Source organism: Cibotium barometz, chromosome 58, assembly GCF_041138505.1.
Source record: "Cibotium barometz isolate CiBa-2024 chromosome 58, ASM4113850v1, whole genome shotgun sequence".
NCBI classification, from domain to species: domain Eukaryota; kingdom Viridiplantae; phylum Streptophyta; class Polypodiopsida; order Cyatheales; family Cibotiaceae; genus Cibotium; species Cibotium barometz.
In genome coordinates, this window is record NC_141103.1 from 15,832,816 (window position 1) to 15,851,695 (window position 18,880).

The 18,880-nt window shown below is 44.4% G+C and overlaps 1 protein-coding gene across 2 annotated transcripts in view; it reads left to right on the forward strand.

The window, feature by feature from the left end:
• Positions 1–6,020: 6,020 nt before the first annotated feature.
• EMB1789 (CCCH-type zinc finger family protein) overlaps positions 6,021–18,880 on the forward strand; it is a 60,351-nt gene continuing 47,491 nt past the window's right edge. Inside the window, exons 1-3 of one of the 2 annotated variants that reach the window (XM_086792758.1) lie at positions 6,021–7,009; positions 7,103–7,266; positions 8,236–8,325. In XM_086792758.1, the coding sequence (XP_086648884.1) occupies positions 6,331–7,009; positions 7,103–7,266; positions 8,236–8,325 (933 nt within the window). In that variant the 5' untranslated portion in view covers positions 6,021–6,330. Of the gene's footprint in view, positions 7,010–7,102; positions 7,267–7,791; positions 8,158–8,235; positions 8,326–18,880 lie in introns of those variants that run through there. The other variant, XM_086792759.1, reaches the window with a different exon arrangement.

Below are 18,880 nucleotides of genomic sequence, written 5' to 3' on the forward strand. Positions count from 1 at the left end.
TGAAGCAAGGATGCCCACTTTCCCCCACACTATTTGGATTATATATTGATGAGGTGGCTGACTTCATTACACGGGGAGGCGGAGATGGAGTTGATTTAGCAGGTACCTCAATACATATTATGCTTTATGCTGATGATATTGTATTAGTGTCTGAGTCTCCAGGTGGTCTACAGCAGCATCTACATGCACTCGATGATTTCTGCACACAGAGGGGTCTTACTGTGAACCTTGGGAAAACCAAGGTTATGGTCTTTCACACATCGAGACAGGGTAGGAGTCAGCTGACATTCACTCTCGCAGGACGCCAGGAGGAGGTGTTGACATCATACGTGTACCTAGGGGTTACCTTCTTTGCAGCAGCCACATGCTTCACCATGGGTTCAGCAGCCAGAGCTAGATTGACACGGGGATATGCAACATTAGCTATGCTAGAGAGACAGTGCCACCAGGCGCATTTTCAGGAGCCCCGGATGAAGGGGTGGCTATTTGACATATTAGTCACACCTACATTGATGTATGGAGCAGCGGTATGGGCGCCAGGCCTTGCTACCCATTGGTGGACAGAGATACAGAGACCACAGGCCCTCATGATGGCACGCATGATACGCAACAAACCGTCAGTACCTCATGACATTATCCGAGCTGAGTTTTGCTGCGCCTCCTATGATGGTAGAGGCCATATTTCAGACTATATGCCTGCTAGACAGATTCAGAGAGATGCCACAGGAGGACAGATTGTCATACAGAGCTTTTGAGGCATCTAGACAGCTGGCTGAGGCAGGAGACAGAGGATCATGGTATGCAGCACAGGTCACACATTGGTTCTCACAGCATGGCCTAGACATGGATCATTTACCACCATTCCAGTATGACAGGGATGCACCACATATCCGTCTCTCACATAGTGAGAGGAACAGAGTATTGAGACAGGACCTATGGCAGCTCTATACACGAGAGACATGGATATCACCTACACAGCCTCTTCCACCGAAGATGCTATACTACAGAGATCACTTCATGAGTATCACTGATGATGGATTTATAGAGAGGCCTAGATACATGGAGGGTTTTTTACCACACGGCTCCCAAGTGGCTATTGGTCAGCTTAGAGTTTCATCACATCGATTGGAGATTGAGACTGGCAGAGCAGCACGGATCCCCCGAGAGGAGAGGAGGGTATGTAGATTGTGCAGAGAGGAGGTGGAGAGTGAGGAATCCACTTGGAAATTCCACAAATTATAGTACAACTCTTGCAATTCCAATATTTCTGACTCCCACATAAGTGGGTAATTGACCAAGTCTATCACATCATTAATATGTTCACTGTTGAGCATTCTTTGCAAAAAAACTACAGGTGATGAAATAACCTGACTATTCCCAAGAGGTGATACATGTTATTTTTTCCCATTAGATGCACATAAACATCCCTTTGTCCCTTGTACACCATAAGTTTGCAACCACCATAAACTCTCTTGTTTCCATTATGATTGATCATGGAATTGATATAGTTCAATTGGAGCTCCTTTTAGACTTAGAGGCGGCTCATTTGCCCAAACTTGTATTAGAGTGATTAACTTGGCCCAAGCCCTGAATGGAAATATAAATGGATGCATGGAAAGATGTTACTTTCATTTCTTAATCTGAAATCCCCATTGAATATCCCAAAGACCGAGTGGTGACTGCATACTTGGGTAACTAAGATAGCATACATAATAGATTTTGGAATTCCAACTACAGAGTGACCATCATGGAAAGGTTTAAGCAACATATAAGCATCCTGTAAGTTGTATATACATGTTTGGGGGCCATGAGTGGAGACGACAGTAAATATCCATCAATTAGACCAATTTCCCACACACTAACTGGTCTTTCAGTTACTCTCCATAGATTTGTCCTTTGACTAGAGTTCTTTAGATGCCACTATGGTGTGGTTATCCCAAAAGCTTTTGCATTCCCTAAAACTTTCTTCTACTATTTTGAGGTGTTGGATATACTTTGAGCTAAGGGTTTTGATTTTTCCTTTTCCACTTTTATGAGATTTTCCATGAATTCTTGTATAAGATTTGTAACTTTGAGTCGGATTGGCTCTGCGTATTCTAATTGAATTTCTTCCATAGTGGCTTTCAATCCCTTCAAGAGTGACTCTAATTCACAAATTGTCGACTAACCATTGTAAGTCCATTCACTTAGCTTTTGTGCCAAATCCTATGTGTATAAGGTTCCTGGAAGTTTGTAGCATCAATCTATCCCATTTCTCATTGATTCCTGTACTTGTTTGACATATCCTTATAGGCTGATCATTTACCTAGCTAAACAAGAGAAGAAAACAAATATAAGGGTACTAAACCTCTTCATTTTTTCCTCATCTTCTTTAGGATCCTGTGGCTTGTTAGCAAATCTATCAAATAAATTATTATCCAAAAGATCTGCTTCCTCATCCTCAAGGGTGGGGTAATTTATGTGCTCTAGGTAAACTCCTTGGTTTTACAGATTGTTCCAATTTTTCTAGGTGGTCATACAGCTATAGGTATAGTTTTCAAATGCCTAAGGGATGATAAATTAGGCTCTCTTTGACCTTTAAGTAGCAAGTATAATCCTTGGACTCAAAATGTCCATACGTTTTCATCCATTCTGAACTTAATGCATGATTAGAGAGAGTTTCCATGAGAGCACCTGTGTCTAGGTGGTCATACAACTATAGGTATAGTTTTCAAATGCCTAAGGGATGATAAATTAGGCTCTCTTTGACCTTTAAGTAGCAAAAGTATAATCCTTGGACTCAAAATGTCCATACGTTTTCATCCATTCTGAACTTAATGCATGATTAGAGAGAGTTTCCATGAGAGCACTTGTGTCTTCCTATTCTTACAATACTGGGCTAAACACGACTATTTTTTATTGCTTTTGCACGGTAGTTTCCAATTCTTTGGCTTAACTTTCAAGACTTGACACTCCTTTTAAGATTCCTCATACCAATGCTTCAATTGATCAAAATTCTTATTGCACTCTAGTTGCATTTTTCTTATGCTCTTCTTGGTAGTCCTGAAGTTAATTTTTAAATGTCCATTTGGCATTGTGAAGTTGGTTTGTAGCTTTGTTGCACTGGGATTCAAGAATGCTTACCCACTTATTTCTAGCCTCTAGTTGGCCTACTTCTCCTTTAGTTCATCTAGCATTTTAGCATATTCCTATGCTTTTAGCCTAGTTTTCTCTATGCTTGACTCTACCACTTGACATTTGGTTGCCCATTTTTCTCCCAATGTTCTTTCTTCTACCTTAGATAAAAGTGATCTGCTTAAGATCTTTTACCTTGGCTTCAAGCCTCTGAATTTCTTCCCACTATTGCTAAAGAACTTGCTCCTTGTCGGGCAACCGGGTAGCCTTTTGTTATAGAAAACTCCAGCTTGGTGTACTAGGAACTTAGAGAGCTGAATAAGCCTATCACCTTGGTCATCAAACTATTGAAGTTCCTTTGCCTTAAGAATAACACGACCTATTCCTTAGCTTGGTTCACTCCTAGATATTCTTTTTCTTCACTCCTTTTCTTCTTCTGGATGGTTCCACATCTATGTGACTATGCTTGTCTTGGGTTCCCATGCCCTTTTATATGTTGATCACAATCTCTTCCCCAGTGGAACATTGCCAATATTATTCATTGAGTATGGTTCTTGTGAAACTATTTTGTAGTTGCTTCACTGCCTTTACCTATGTGGTCTTAAGCTCTTGGTAACTCTAGTTGAGTGCTACCTCCGAGATTAGAGGCACGAGATGATATAGGGCTACTAGACTGGCTCCTTGCATCATCCTTGAGTCCTTGCTGCTTTTCAAGTTTTTGGATTTTAGGATTGGGACTCACCCCTTTTTTTAAAGTCACAACAGCTTCTTGGCTCCATAGGTGATCAGTTGATGTATTAAATAACTATCCTTTTTGCTTCCCTAAAGTAAGCCATGAGACCTTTGTGCTAGGCATAAGTCTAATCCTCTTTCACTCCATGACTGGGCAAGTAAAAGTGCCTAGGTGAAATCTTGAAATGTCTATCTAAGTACTTTACTTGAGTGAGTAGATTTAAGGCTCTGTAGTGTTAAGCTAAGCTGTTGTTCCAACACTGCACCATAGAGTTTGGCAACCATCACGGTCCTGTAGTTGCTCGGATCGAGCATATCCCCTATTTTGTGAATCGGCACAATGGTGTGCATCGTCCACCAAACCCTCTACTAGTGCCTTGTCAAACAGGTGCGCAAACCCTCTGCTAGTGCTTAAGCATAAGATAAAAAGATTGCAAGAACTCAAGAGTTACTCATGCAATATTTATTTACCGATTTAACAATATGAAATATGGAGCTCAAAATTCACATTTTTAAAAATGTTTTTAGTAAATTTCCAAATAGCATCTAGCTGGAGTTTTGGAAATACAATCTTCATCAATAAAATAAGGCTTTGTTTTCTAATCATATAGAATTGCCACACAACTCATTATAGATGTTGCTACAAAAAAAACATAGACTACTTTATGGAACGACATTGCAACAAGAAGAATTAATTCGAGTTGCATCAACACCAAAACAAGAATGATGCTATTAAAAGTGCACTTGTTAGAATCTTGGGAATAATTGTCAAGAACGAGACGGATGCTCTGGTCATTGAATGTAGAAGAAGCCTCTCACAAAATCCTTGCATAACAACTTGTTTAACCAACACTAGTCATTAATGAAGTTAATTATTTTGACTACGGTAACGCTTTTGCTATGCATGTGTGAGAAAGTGGGGAAAAAAACTGTACACAAGTTACGGCGGGAGGTGACACGTGTCTCCTAAAATTGTAATCATAGGCAAGCCTCTTAAGGTAAGACTTTCATTGATGAAAGCGAAGGATAGCTAATTGTAACAAAGCCGTATAGGATGTGATAATGTACTTACATGGTGGGCACTTGTGTCAAACTCATTTTAGAAGCCACCTCTTAGTAAGAGATTGAAGATAAGGGCACCCTAGTGCCTATAAAAGCAAGGTCTTGGGTTGTATTTCATTCTAGTAACAAGTAATGAGTATCTCTGTAATCTTGTTGTCTTATGCTTGAGCTTATGCTTGAGCACTGCATCTCTCTCTCTCTCTCTCTCTCTCTCTCTCTCTCTCTATATATATATATATATATATATATCGCTCTCTTCCACATCCATGTATATGGTTCCATCCACCATGACTTGATCTCTCCACCCCCTCATGAACTTGTGTCCATGTTTCCAATATGGTATCAAAGATGGGCTTCTCCTTTCATCGTCGCCAACTCCATGAACACCTTCTTTCCCCTCGCGTTTTTCTTCTACAACCCACCATCTCTACGTTTTTCTTCTCATGCACAAATCTACATTTTCAAATAGTTGTTAGACTTCACAACACTGCAGACCTGTCACCTCACATATTGCATGCATTTTTAGCTCTCATAGCTACCCTCATGTGCTGCATTTCTCACCCATGATACGCCTTCATACACCTCACACTGTCTGCTCTGTTCTCTAGTGTGTCAAACCTGTCGTTGCACCCACCTTTCTCACACATGCATAGCAAAAGCATTACCATAGTCAAAATAATTAACTTCATTAATGACTGGTGTTGGTTAAACAAGTTGTTATGCAAGGATTTTGTGAGAGGCTTCTTCTACATTGAATGATCAGAGCATCCGTCTTGTTCTTGACAATTATTATTTCCAAGATTCTAACAGGTGCACGTTTAATAGTGTTCATCATTCTTGTTTTTGTGTTGATGCAACTTGAATTAATTCTTCTTAGTGCGATGTAGTTCCATAAAGCAGTCTATGTTTTTTTTATTATAGCAAAATCTATAATGAGTTATGTGGAAATTCAATATGATTAGAAGACAAAGTCTTATTTTATTGATGAAGATTGTATTTCCAAAACTCCCGCCAGATGCTGTTTGGAAATTTACTTAAAACCTAAAAAAAAACAGGAATTCTGAGCTACATATTTCATATCGTTAAATCGGTAAATAAATATTGCATAAACACAAGCTAGCGAGAGAGAGAGAGAGAGAGAGAGAGAGAGAGACGGCGCGGGACACAGAGGGGAAGCCAAGTCGGTTGAAAGAACAAAGAACGACGTTGAGCTTTCAGGAGGCGAGGAGGAAACACAGTTGTTTGTCGGCAGTAAAGCCATGGTTTGTTTCTGCAGGAAAACTTGTGGGTTGATCAAACTCTGGTGAGAGGCACACAGCAACGAGGGTTTCTATCTGCATGAAACAGGTATTGTCTCTGCAAATCCTTCTCAAGGGAAAAGCAACTAGGGTTTCTGTCTTCATGAAACCTCTGTTCTGAGCAATGGCAAGGAAGAGACTGACACTGGTAATGGAGAGCGAAGGGCATGCGGAGACAAAAGAAGAAGAAGAAGGCCATCGCCAGCCGCCACCCTCATCAAGTACTCCTCCAGAAGTGCTCCCTTTCACCCCTACACACCATTTGCGAGACCGGTTTCTAAGCTTCACAGAGTTTCTTCTGAGTAATCTCAATGAGTGGAGCAAACCCCACCCCGCTCTGCCTCCCCTCCCTCCCATAGCCTTCTCTGGCTCTGACAGGGCCATCAAAGGGCGCCTTCCTCACAGAACCATAGCCATTTCTGCGTCGCTGTCTTCACTCATCGGTGATAAAGCTCCCCTTTCAGATGCCTGGATCCATAGTGATGCCCATGGTGATACCCTTGCCAAGAGGCATAATGGGAGATATGGTGATGATAACCATGTGAAGATGCCCCATGCTGAGATGCATGGTGGGAACCATGCTGCTTCTGTTGTTGATGATGACGATTCTGCATCTCAAAACATTTCATCGTTTCTACATCCCCCTGTGATACATACCACCACTCCCATACATGTTGTCCCTACCGCTCTTGAGTTGCCTGACCAACCTGATACCGCGGCAACAGCGACTTTGTCACAACATATTCCGCCTGATACCATGGCATCGTTGAATTTGTCAGAACATCGTTCCTCATCCAAATCAGGTGCTTGTTCTGTAACTGTGCCGAAAGTACATCCCTTACCTGACCCAGCAGCATCATCGATTTTGTCTGAACATCATTCATCATCTGACTTAGGTTCTCTCTCTTTATCTGCATCAAGAGTACATCCAGTACCTGATGTGGCTGCATCCTCAATTGCATCGAAACACCCTTCTGCAATCAAGGCAGGTCCTCTCTCTGAAACTGCACCAGCGGGTCGTGCCTTGCACAACTTATCTGGTGGTTTGGCATCCTTTAAGGTATCTGAACGCTGTTCTTCAACCAAATCAGCCCTTCTTCTGTAACTGCTTCAGAAGTGCACGCCTTACCCAATGTTGCCATATCCTCAAACCCATTGGAACCTCATTCCTCATTTGAACCGGCACCACTTTCCATATCTGCACCACAAGAACATCCCTGGCATGACTTACTGCATGTTCGATTTTGGTTGATCATTCATCTAAATCAGGAGGGAAAATATCATGTTTGCCTATCCCATTGGCAATCTCATGAGCATGCTTGTCAATATGCAAACATGCTCTATCCACAGTCTATCCTGAGAAGAGGCGGTTGATAGATCTTCTTGTGATACAGATGCCGCTTTGGTAAGTGACACGCATTGTGTGTGCAGGCAGTATGAAGGAGCACTGAAGCAACTTCGTGTGGGAGCAAAACTGCTCCTTCATACTGCCTGCACACATGATGCGTATCACTTACCAAAGCGGCAGCTGTATCACAAGCAGATCTATCAACCGCCTCTTGGATACAGCCATCAGGGTGTTTGCATATTGACAAGCATGCTCGTGAGATTGCCAATGGGATAGGCAAACATGATATTTTCCCGCCTGATTCAGATGAAGCGTCATGTGCACCAACATCAGGCAACTCATGTGATGGATTCGATACTAACAAAGCTGCTGGAGGGGTTTTCTCATGATGGTCAAATAAAGTGGAGGACGCAACAATATCACACGAGTCCTGTGCTCCTAATGTTGTTGAAAAGAGAGGATCTAACTTAGATAAAGAATGTTCATCAACCAAAATCGAACATGCAGGAACATCAAGGAAGTCATGCTGGGGATGTTCTTGTTGTGCAGATATGGAAAGAGGTGCCAGTTCAAATGAGGAATAAGGTTCCAGTGGGTTTGATGGTATGGCAACATTGGGTGTACAAAAGGTGTAGGACTGTTGGGTGCAATTTAATACATAGTTCTGTTGATGTTGAACAGAAAAAAAAGGGGTTCCTGTCAATGGCTGTTGAGGAAGAAGTGGGCTTGTGGACAACCGATGTTGGTGACGATCATAATTTGACCACTCAGGTATGTGAAAATTTGCTGTTACTGTTTTCCAAATGCTAAAGGAATAGTGAGGTATTGTGGTCTTTGGGTACTGTTTTTAAAAGCTAAAGAAATAGTTATGGCATTACCATCTTTGGTAACCTTGTGACTTTGGTGACTAGCAATATGTTTTTCTTTCTTATAAAGCAGTATCGGATTGTCTTCTAAGTAGTACATAGGAGAGAGAGAGAGAGAGAGAGAGAGAGAGAGAGAGTAAGCCCCCAGCGGGGCGTTTAGTGACAGACTTAACCACATGTCCAAGAGAAAAATATAAAGAGAGGGGAGAGAGAAAAGGGAATGGGGATCTTGCACAGTACACCACATTGAGCGGGGAACAGGCCTCGCTCCCTTTCACGAATTTATTCAGGAACAATCCACGAGCACGCTGGCCAGGATCAATACAATCAATGAATACAAAATAAACAAATATGCCGATGTAGGATATCCAAGTCGATGTCGATGTTGATGTCGATGCACGATCTTTGATGCCGAGCACACCACGGGGATGACCCACAAGTATTTCTCACCGGGCTAGTACCAAATCTAATATCCAAATCCAAATCCAATGAATCCAAGTCCAAGTTCCAAGTCCAAATCAAATCCAAAACTAAGTCCCATAACTAGGTTTCGTGTTCATGTCCAAGCTTCATGCCCAAGCTATATGTCCAAGTTCCATGTTTATGTCCAATCTTCGTGTTCCCTGTCCAAGCTCTATGCCCAAGTTCTCCATGTCCAAGTCCAAGAAACACTCGCTCATCCCATGAGTAATCTCCACAACTCCTATAGTCTTGTCCATGTCACATGAAGAAAACCATGGAAAAGCTATTTCTTACAAGAAAACTAATATAAAACGTGTTTGAATGGTTTTCGGGCGATAACCTCCAAAAAGTAGTTTGTAGGGTTTTTGGAGCAGTTTTAGGGTTTTTGAAATTTCTGTCTGCACATGTCCGTACACGCGTCTGTAACGCCCATGCATATGCCCATACAAGTCTAGGGCTAACCGTACATCTGAAAAGCAAGTTGGAGAAGGTGTTGATGGCGAAGAAGAAGCTCTCCATAATCATAATGATGTCCTCAAATACACTCCACGATCTCCTTCATGACGCTACAAGAGAGATTCAAGCCTTTTTATACTTGAAGAGGGCTTTGCTTTTTGTAGGCTTTTGCTTTTATCTTTTTTCCTTTGCTTTTCACTTTATAATAAAATATTACTCACTTTTGTCAAAGTTCTTAAACTTTGCTTTTCTAACTTCAGGGCCTTGCTTTTTGGCCCTAGAGTTGCTTTTTGAAAAAGTGGCTTTGAGCTTTTTGGTCTGGCTCAGTCTCCTCTTTCCAATGGTGTCCTTGGCTCGCGTTCAACCTTGTTTGACTTCTTGTTTTTTCCTACTTTTTGACCAAGAATGGTGCTTTTTTTTAATCAAACCTTATGGACCCTGTCCCCATGTCTTCTTCCACCTGTTTGGTGTCCAGACATGGGTTTCTTCATGTGAAATAGAGCTAGGAGGGCCAAATAGTTAGAGAGAGAGAGAGAGAGAGAGAGAGAGAGAGAGAGAGAGAGAGAGAGAGAGATGTTATTAATGTCTACAAAGACCTGAAGGGTCTATTAGACCGAAAAGATGCTACATGTGATTCATGAAAATGAAAAACTAGCTGCTGGAAAGAAAATGCAGGGCCATTATACTACGTATGTCAAGACGACATGAAAATTAAAAAACTACTACTGAAAGAAAATGCAAGGCCATTATACTATGTAGCCCCTATGTGTACAATATAGTAGGCAACAAAAGAACCCCATGTGTCTGGACTCTGAAATCATAATGTGTCCTCATGGAATGAGTACATGGCCTCAATATCCACTACTTGTGGTGGTGCATGCGGCATCTTTGTGTCATTGAAGCAAGTCTTGTTGGTAGGTGGAAGGTCTGGGTCTCTGGGGCATAGTCACAGGAAACGTGAGAAACGGAGGTGGTTCCACCCCATCCACAGCTGGAAATGGTCGAAAACGGTCATGCCCTATCTTGTTCCAAGAAATAGGTCCAGCAACAGCAAGAAACGTGTGTGGAACGGTGGGAGACATGGAGAAACCGCTGCAAAAACGTAAGTGAGAAAACTTCTCCTCTCTCGTTTCACGTTTTTGTGGGGCGGAGTGTTTTGTGCCCAGTACCCGGACTAGTGGTTGAACCATCAACCAAGACCCTTCCTTCATTGCACATCGGGCGCGTTCTCGTCTTCATCGCTTAACAATCTTTGGATGCTTTTCAAGCCAAGCATTTGGACCTGGCGAAAGTCCAGCTTTGTTGAGGTTGAGCCAAATGGATCGCATTGAGTAGTTGCTTGTGTGCGTCTCTGTACAAGTGGAGGACATTTGTGCTCGTGTGGGTCGTTTGGAAGCCGTTCGCCTGGAGACCCCCACTTCTCAGGTGGTTCAACAACATTCGGTGGAGACCGTAGACCAAACTCACAACACCCCTTCCTCTCGGTAGAAGATGCTGTCATTTCCTATCCGTTTTCGATTCCAATTTTCAAGGGTGCCAGTTTCGTTTCTGTTTCCCGTTTCTGGTGACTCTTGATTGGGGACTAATGTGTCTTTGGAGGACGTGGTGCCAGCATGCCACGGGCTTGTTGGGTACTCCCTCAGTTGGGGACGCTTGGCTTTGTCATATGGGAGTGTCAGCTGAGGCTCTTTGGTGAGGGTCTAAGAAGTTAGTGTTAAATATTTGTGCGGCATCTTGCCTCTTAGGCTGCTGCCTCAATAGTCTGTCTGTGTGGTGCCTTAGCTATGGTAGGTATAGTCCCACTACACCCACTATTGGGCACTGATGACGTTAGTGGGGATGTCGTAGTATCTAGTCCATACTATGCATAATGGAGTTGATAGTTATATAGTCTTGTGGGTTGACTACCATGAGTATATAACATGCATGTTCCTAAAAGGTGAATTTGGGCATGTTCCTAGATTCATATATATATATATATATATAACTTCCTTCCCCGGTCGGGGAAGTTGGCCATTTCGCTGAGTGTTCCGAAAGGAACCCGGCCTTCCCTTCAGTCGAGTGGCTGAAGCCCCTGGCTGGTAAGCGCTATGCGCCACTCCTTTAACGTAACGAACGTTGAGGGCGCCCCAGAACGCAAGTTCTATTTCCGAAATGGAGATCGAGGTGGAAGGCCTCATAATGAGATAGATTCAATAGTGTCCGTGCAAGCCGTATGCAGTGGAAGTCGCACGTACGGTTACGAGGGGGTTCGTGTCTATACGTGAGTGTGGATGGGAGCCTATGTCGCCCTATTCGTTCTATGATCTATGGGTCTATTGGAATCACTAACTTTGAAGAATCAGCCAAGACTTTCACTGGATATGAAATCACTTTGCTCAGTGCTCAATCTAGTGGTATCTTTATGGGGATCCCATTCATTGCTGTAGGTTTCTCATCCAAGATCACTGCAGTTTCTTTTCGAGCGGCCGTAAGACGGCCTATGGGTACCGGCAGATTGCGGCCAATCTCAGTACTACCGCATACGGCTTGCACGGACACTATTGAATCTATCTCATTATGAGGCCTTCCACCTTGATCTCCATTTCGGAAATAGAACTTGCGTTCTGGGGCGCCCTCAACGTTCGTTACGTTAAAGGAGTGGCGCATAGCGCTTACCAGCCAGGGGCTTCAGCCACTCGACTGAAGGGAAGGCCGGGTTCCTTTCGGAACACTCAGCGAAATGGCCAACTTCCCCGGCCGAGGAAGGAAGTTATATATATATATATATATATAGTCCCAAACATCTCTGATCTCTCTAGTGCATCACTCATCGTGGGCAAAGGCCCGAACCCCTCCGTGAAGAGAGAATGGTAGCATTTGTGTATCTCGTAGTAAACTGGGCATCTAAGCATGTAATACTCATTTAACTTTGTCTCCCCAATGCTACATAGCTTGCATATCTGTCTGCTTGTTGGGATGTCCTTTGCTCTCCTTGTCTGAAACCGATCCCGTCAAGTGGGAAAGACTCCGTTGGACACCCACACGCTTAATAGCACAACTTTAAAACCACAAATTTGAAATGGACAACTTAAAACAACTTGAAATTAAATGAACAGAAATGGAAAGATGGACACCAGCACTGGGGCCGGAACGGGCCGACCTCCCCTCAATATATGATATATTTATTGGGAGTATTTAATGAATACAATACTCCATGGGTTCTGAGAACCAGATAATGTCCATGTACATATGAAAACAGTACCAAACAAGTAGGCTCGGATTTCGATGAAGAAAACTCGAAGCAGAACGACCACTAGTGTGGTCCAATCGCTACGGTCCTGTGCTTTCACTGGACTCCGTGGAGAGCGCCTCACTGGTGTTCCGAGACCACGCACAAACAGGCGCTCTCGTACTAACGCCTGGCTCTCCCGATCTCAGCACCTTTGGACCGAGGTTTGCCAATATAGCTTGGACAACCCGGCACCGAACGGGTGTGGCCGTAGAGGGATGAATCCCTTATCAGATTTAAACATTAAATGCTTTACTCAAATCTGAAAATCACTTACTTGTAGATGGTTGATAGAAAACCAATACTCGTAGTATGATGAGGCTACCTAGGAGATGCAAAGTCCCCTTCATAAAGACTCAGTCGCCTTGTAGAAATTCATGTGCAGCCAGGAGTTTGTATGGACAGTAGTAAAGCATGAATAGTAGCCAGTCACCTGCAAGGGAGTATGGGAAGGTGCAACCGGTAGAAGATGGGCAGCCTGCAGGTACTGTCGCCTAGCTGCAGCCTGAAGAGGTGATACGCCTGGAGGAGCAGCCGGCTATAGCAGAGCCTTCAGGTGGTAGCAGCCGCCTTGGTGTAGGCAAAACAGCCTGCAGAAAACTGGCGCAGCCACCTGTATGGAGGAAGTGCCGCCACTGTGCAGGGAAAGAGAAGTAGCCGCCAGCAGTCAGGTGTAGTCGCCTGTATGAGCAGCAGCCTGTAGGGCAGATGCAACCAACCACCTGGGAGAGTATGCGCAACAGTACAGGAGGAGATGGCAGCCACCTGTAGTTGCAGCCAGCCGCCTGGGGAGGATAGCCGCCTGCAGCGCAGTTGCCTGGATGAGAGAGAGTGTGCAGTAGTAAAGGAGAGATGGCAACCACCTTTGCGTAGGAAGAGCAGCCGGTTGATGGATTCAACGCTAGAAGGAAGCGATGTTGTTTTACGCTTGATGGAGAGAGCCATATTTAATAATAATCATGTGGAGATAACCTTGGTCATACCCACGTTTGCATGTGGGGGGCTAGTGGGGGTAGGTGACCATGCCCACCCCCACACTCACTTAAAAGTGGGGCTCCCCACCTTGGCCCCAAAGTGGGTGCCCAAAGGGGGTGCCCACTTTTAAATAAGTGTGAACCCCTAACCTTATAAAATAAAGGGGTTAGAATAAAATAACATTAAAACAACATGTACAATATACTTACCACCTGTTCACATGCACTGAAACTCGTCAGAATACAGAGCAGACTTCACGACTCACTGGCAGGCGTCCCCGCTCAGTAAGTAACACGTCAGGCAGGCAAACACACAAATACATGTCATGCGAAAACAGTTTCAAGCATGCAAATCATGTGTGCATGTGCAAATAGTAACATGGACATATTTCCCGTTCATGGAACAAGTACAAAATATCTGTCGGCACAAAACTGGCACGACATAAAACATAAAAACCTGGTCTTCCTATGGAGTGACAGTCCCATAGGTAAGACACAGTTCCAGGCACGAGTCTCCCTATGGTGTGACAGTCCCATAGGCAAAACACGGCACGAATAAAATTCATATAATCCGAAGGCTGTCCTGAATGCAGTCTTACGGACATCTTGTGGCACCACACGTATTTGGTGATAACCACTCTTCAAATCAAGTCTGCTAAAGCAAGCTGAACCATCAAGCTTATCCAAGATATCATCAATACGTGGAATAGGAAATCTGTTTTTGATGGTAAGCTTGTTCAAAGCTCTATAGTCCACACACATACGGAATGATCCGTCCTTCTTTTGAACAAGAAGCACAGGAGAGCAGTAAGGTGAGGAACTGGGCTGAACCAAACCTTTCTCTAAAAGCTCGTTTACCTGCTTCATAATTTCTTCTTGTTGTGCAGCACTCACTCGGTATGCGGGTTTGTTAGGTGGAGAACTACCTGGCACAAGATCTATGCGGTGATCTTCGGGCCTTTGAGGAGGTAGTTCACCTGGCAATGAGTCAGCAAAACAGTCTTTGAATGCATTAAGAAAATTCAGCCTATCATTAGACATAGCATCCATATTTTGATGATTTGGCACAAGACTATCACGCACAAAAACCAAGTACGCTGAAAGACTCTTTTTCATTGCTTTATTAATTTGGATGTGTGATACAACTGGGATGGAATCCCCTTCTTTGCCAGCATCAATAAAATGCATGCGGCCTTTATGCATAAAAGAAATCATATTGGACTTGTAGTCTTTACGGGGCTCAAGCCTATGGTGCCACGGCTTGCCCAACAATACATCACATCCATTCAATGGAGCAACTAAGAAATGCTCATTTTCAAGGTAGCCCTGTATATGGATACGCAACTTCCCAATCAAAGGAGTAACCTGCACCTCTTTACCAATAAATGCAGCTTCGGCTTCAATCTGAGGTCCCATGTTTTCAACCTCGATACCCAATGCAGCTGCCATTTGCATAGAGATGAAATTGTCAGTTGCACAGTCATCAAACATAAAGAGTGCGGGCTGATCCTTGATTTGCCCCCAAGCCTTGCAAACCATACGCTCTTTTGCATCATGACCTGTATTACCTTGCACATCAGGAACTGCATGAACATTTGCTTTGGTGTGCTTGTCCTCGTGCTTTGGTTTGCGATCTGGGCATTGTCGGAACATGTGGTCTTTACTACCACAAGAAAAGCATTTTCCATCCTTAGCATATTGCTCTCTTTGCTCCGGGGTTAGTCCAAATTTGTTCTTCCTTGGGCCCTGTTCTTTAGATGTGTTATTTTCAGCTTTACCACCCTTGTAAGGCTCCCGGAAGTTCTTTTTAGGTGGCTGTCCACCCTTTTGCTGATTTGGGACAGCCTTGTCCTTCCCCTTGGAACCTCCTTGATCTTGCTTGATCTTGAGCACCAATTGCTCTGTAGCAAGAGCAGAAGCTGTAAGTTGTTGCAATGTATGTTTTGGGTGCAATTCAATACCCGATCTATAAGCAGGTTGCAATCCAGAACGAAACTTCCTTTTTCTTTCATCCTCTGTGATTAGCATGAAGGGAGTCACTTCCAGCAACACTTTCCAGAATTTGTTAACATACTGTTGCACACTCTCATTATCTTTTTGTTCCAGCCTATCCCACTTTTGAGTGAGAGTTTGCTCCGCATTGGGTGGCAAGAACTGAGCATAAAATCTATCTTTGAATTCCTTCCAAGTAGAGATGGGATCCTTGGTGATCTTTTCGGTGATCCACCAATGGGCAGCAGTGCCTTTCAGAAACATGCTAGCATGGCGCACCTTTGACTTTTCTGTAAAGTCCTCATCGCTAAAAGCAATGTCGAACTGTGCCACAAACGCTAACACCTTAGAAGCATCATGTTCACCATGAAAGACATCAAATTTGACAGATTTATCACCTGCTTTGAACTCCTTGAGCTTCCTGGCATGAGGCTCATGGTCCTCTCTTTTTCTTTTCCCCTTATCCAACGGGGTAGCCCTGTCTGCATGGGCTCCATGGGCCGTCATAGAAGCTTCATGGGGCACGGTGGCATGTGCTCCACGAACTCGAAGCTCAGATGCATGTGACTTACCTGCATATGGCATGGTCTCTCCATGAGACAACTCAGAAGGCAAAATTTTTCTGGAAGTAGACTTGTCACCATGAGATACAAATCTTGCATGCATGTGACTTTCGTGCCCTCCATGAGCACTGGCATACATAAATCTATCAGGCTTTGTGCCTTGTGGAGAGGATGCATGACGAGAGGTGACAGTCACCTCTTTCTTTTGCATAAAAGATTTCAGCCTCTGGGATGCAGGATCTCCATGCTTTAAACAAGGTGGATTTCTGAATTTCAGCTCTCCGTCATCCCTCTCTTTGATATCACCTTTGCGAAGGAGATAGGCAAGTGCCAACTCCCTTGGTTTCTTGCCCACTTCACGAGCCATTGATTCAAAGGTTACATCAACCATAGCATCAGCCTTCCTGGCTTTAATAGCACTTTGTAGATGTGGATCTTCATGCAAAAACTTCAATTCTTGCTCTTGAGCCTGCAAAAGTTTTCTCATATGTTCCATTTCAGCCCTCATAGCTTCAGGCTCTTGTTCAAGCATAACTGTCTTTCCTGGAGACAGTTGACCCTTGGATTCACTATCAAGAACCCTTTCAAGGGGCTTGTGTCTTCCACGCAGGGCATCAGACCCACGAGAAGCACTAGAGGGACCCCTCGAATTAGGTACTTCCAAAGGGTTGCCTTGGCTGTCCATTGTGTTCAAAGTTTGCTAAAAGCGGGATGTCCAGTACACAGGTTCGTTTCCCCACTAGAAAGAGGGAAACAACCGTGCTCTGATACCAATGAAACCGATCCCGTCAAGTGGGAAAGACTCCGTTGGACACCCACACGCTTAATAGCACAACTTTAAAACCACAAATTTGAAATGGACAACTTAAAACAACTTGAAATTAAATGAACAGAAATGGAAAGATGGACACCAGCACTGGGGCCGGAACGGGCCGACCCCCCCCTCAATATATGATATATTTATTGGGAGTATTTAATGAATACAATGCTCCATGGGTTCTGAGAACCAGATAATGTCCATGTACATATGAAAACAGTACCAAACAAGTAGGCTCGGATTTCGATGAAGAAAACTCGAAGCAGAACGACCACTAGTGTGGTCCAATCGCTACGGTCCTGTGCTTTCACTGGACTCCGTGGAGAGCGTCTCACTGGTGTTCCGAGACCACGCACAAACAGGCGCTCTCGTACTAACGCCTGGCTCTCCCGATCTCAGCACCTTTGGACCGAGGTTTGCCAATATAGCTTGGACAACCCGGCACCGAACGGGTGTGGCCGTAGAGGGATGAATCCCTTATCAGATTTAAACATTAAATGCTTTACTCAAATCTGAAAATCACTTACTTGTAGATGGTTGATAGAAAACCAATACTCGTAGTATGATGAGGCTACCTAGGAGATGCAAAGTCCCCTTCATAAAGACTCAGTCGCCTTGTAGAAATTCATGTGCAGCCAGGAGTTTGTATGGACAGTAGTAAAGCATGAATAGTAGCCAGTCACCTGCAAGGGAGCATGGGAAGGTGCAACCGGTAGAAGATGGGCAGCCTGCAGGTACTGTCGCCTGGCTGCAGCCTGAAGAGGTGATACGCCTGGAGGAGCAGCCGGCTATAGCAGAGCCTTCAGGTGGTAGCAGCCGCCTTGGTGTAGGCAAAACAGCCTGCAGAAAACTGGCGCAGCCACCTGTATGGAGGAAGTGCCGCCACTGTGCAGGGAAAGAGAAGTAGCCGCCAGCAGTCAGGTGTAGTCGCCTGTATGAGCAGCAGCCTGTAGGGCAGATGCAACCAACCACCTGGGAGAGTATGCGCAACAGTACAGGAGGAGATGGCAGCCACCTGTAGTTGCAGCCAGCCGCCTGGGGAGGATAGCCGCCTGCAGCGCAGTTGCCTGGATGAGAGAGTGTGTGCAGTAGTAAAGGAGAGATGGCAACCACCTTTGCGTAGGAAGAGCAGCCGGTTGATGGATTCAACGCTAGAAGGAAGCGATGTTGTTTTACGCTTGATGGAGAGAGCCATATTTAATAATAATCATGTGGAGATAACCTTGGTCATACCCACGTTTGCATGTGGGGGGCTAGTGGGGGTAGGTGACCATGCCCACCCCCACACTGTAATATGCGGAAGCTTCGGAGAAGGATCGGTACTTCAAAACTCAGAAAACAGCACTCTTTTCGCGACGGAATTAACGCACAAACTGAAAGACGATGTGCAGAAATAGAGAGAGAAGGGGGAGATGGAGGAGGACACAGTATTGGGTCCCAATTACCCTCTGTAGGGCCCCCACCACGGATGGTGTATTTGCTTTATTAGAATGATGTAAATCTGAAACAAATACAAAGTACTTGACCTTTTCTTGGCTGGAAAACCTGCCCTTGACCTTCAGTCCTTCACCCCTTAGCTTTAGCAAACCCTTGGCTGTCCTGGCCCTTGAATGCTTGAGGCTCTTGGTGAATTATGAGATAAATAATGGGATTATGGGCTGGGGTATTTATACCCCTCCCTTCATGCAGTCGGCTGGCTTCAGGACAGCCCACGACTGAATTTCATCATTAAATGCTTTCACACTCAATAAAGTGTTTTCACACTGGTTTGATGGCTGTCCAGCCTGCGCACATGTTCTGGGCAGCACCCTGGCTGCTGGGCATGCTGCGCATGGGTGTGGGACTGCCCCCCCACACCTAGCCGCCTGCTGTTAGGGTTTTAGTCTCTGTCGGCTGCCTGTCCAGGAGCTCTGGAGCTGGCCGAC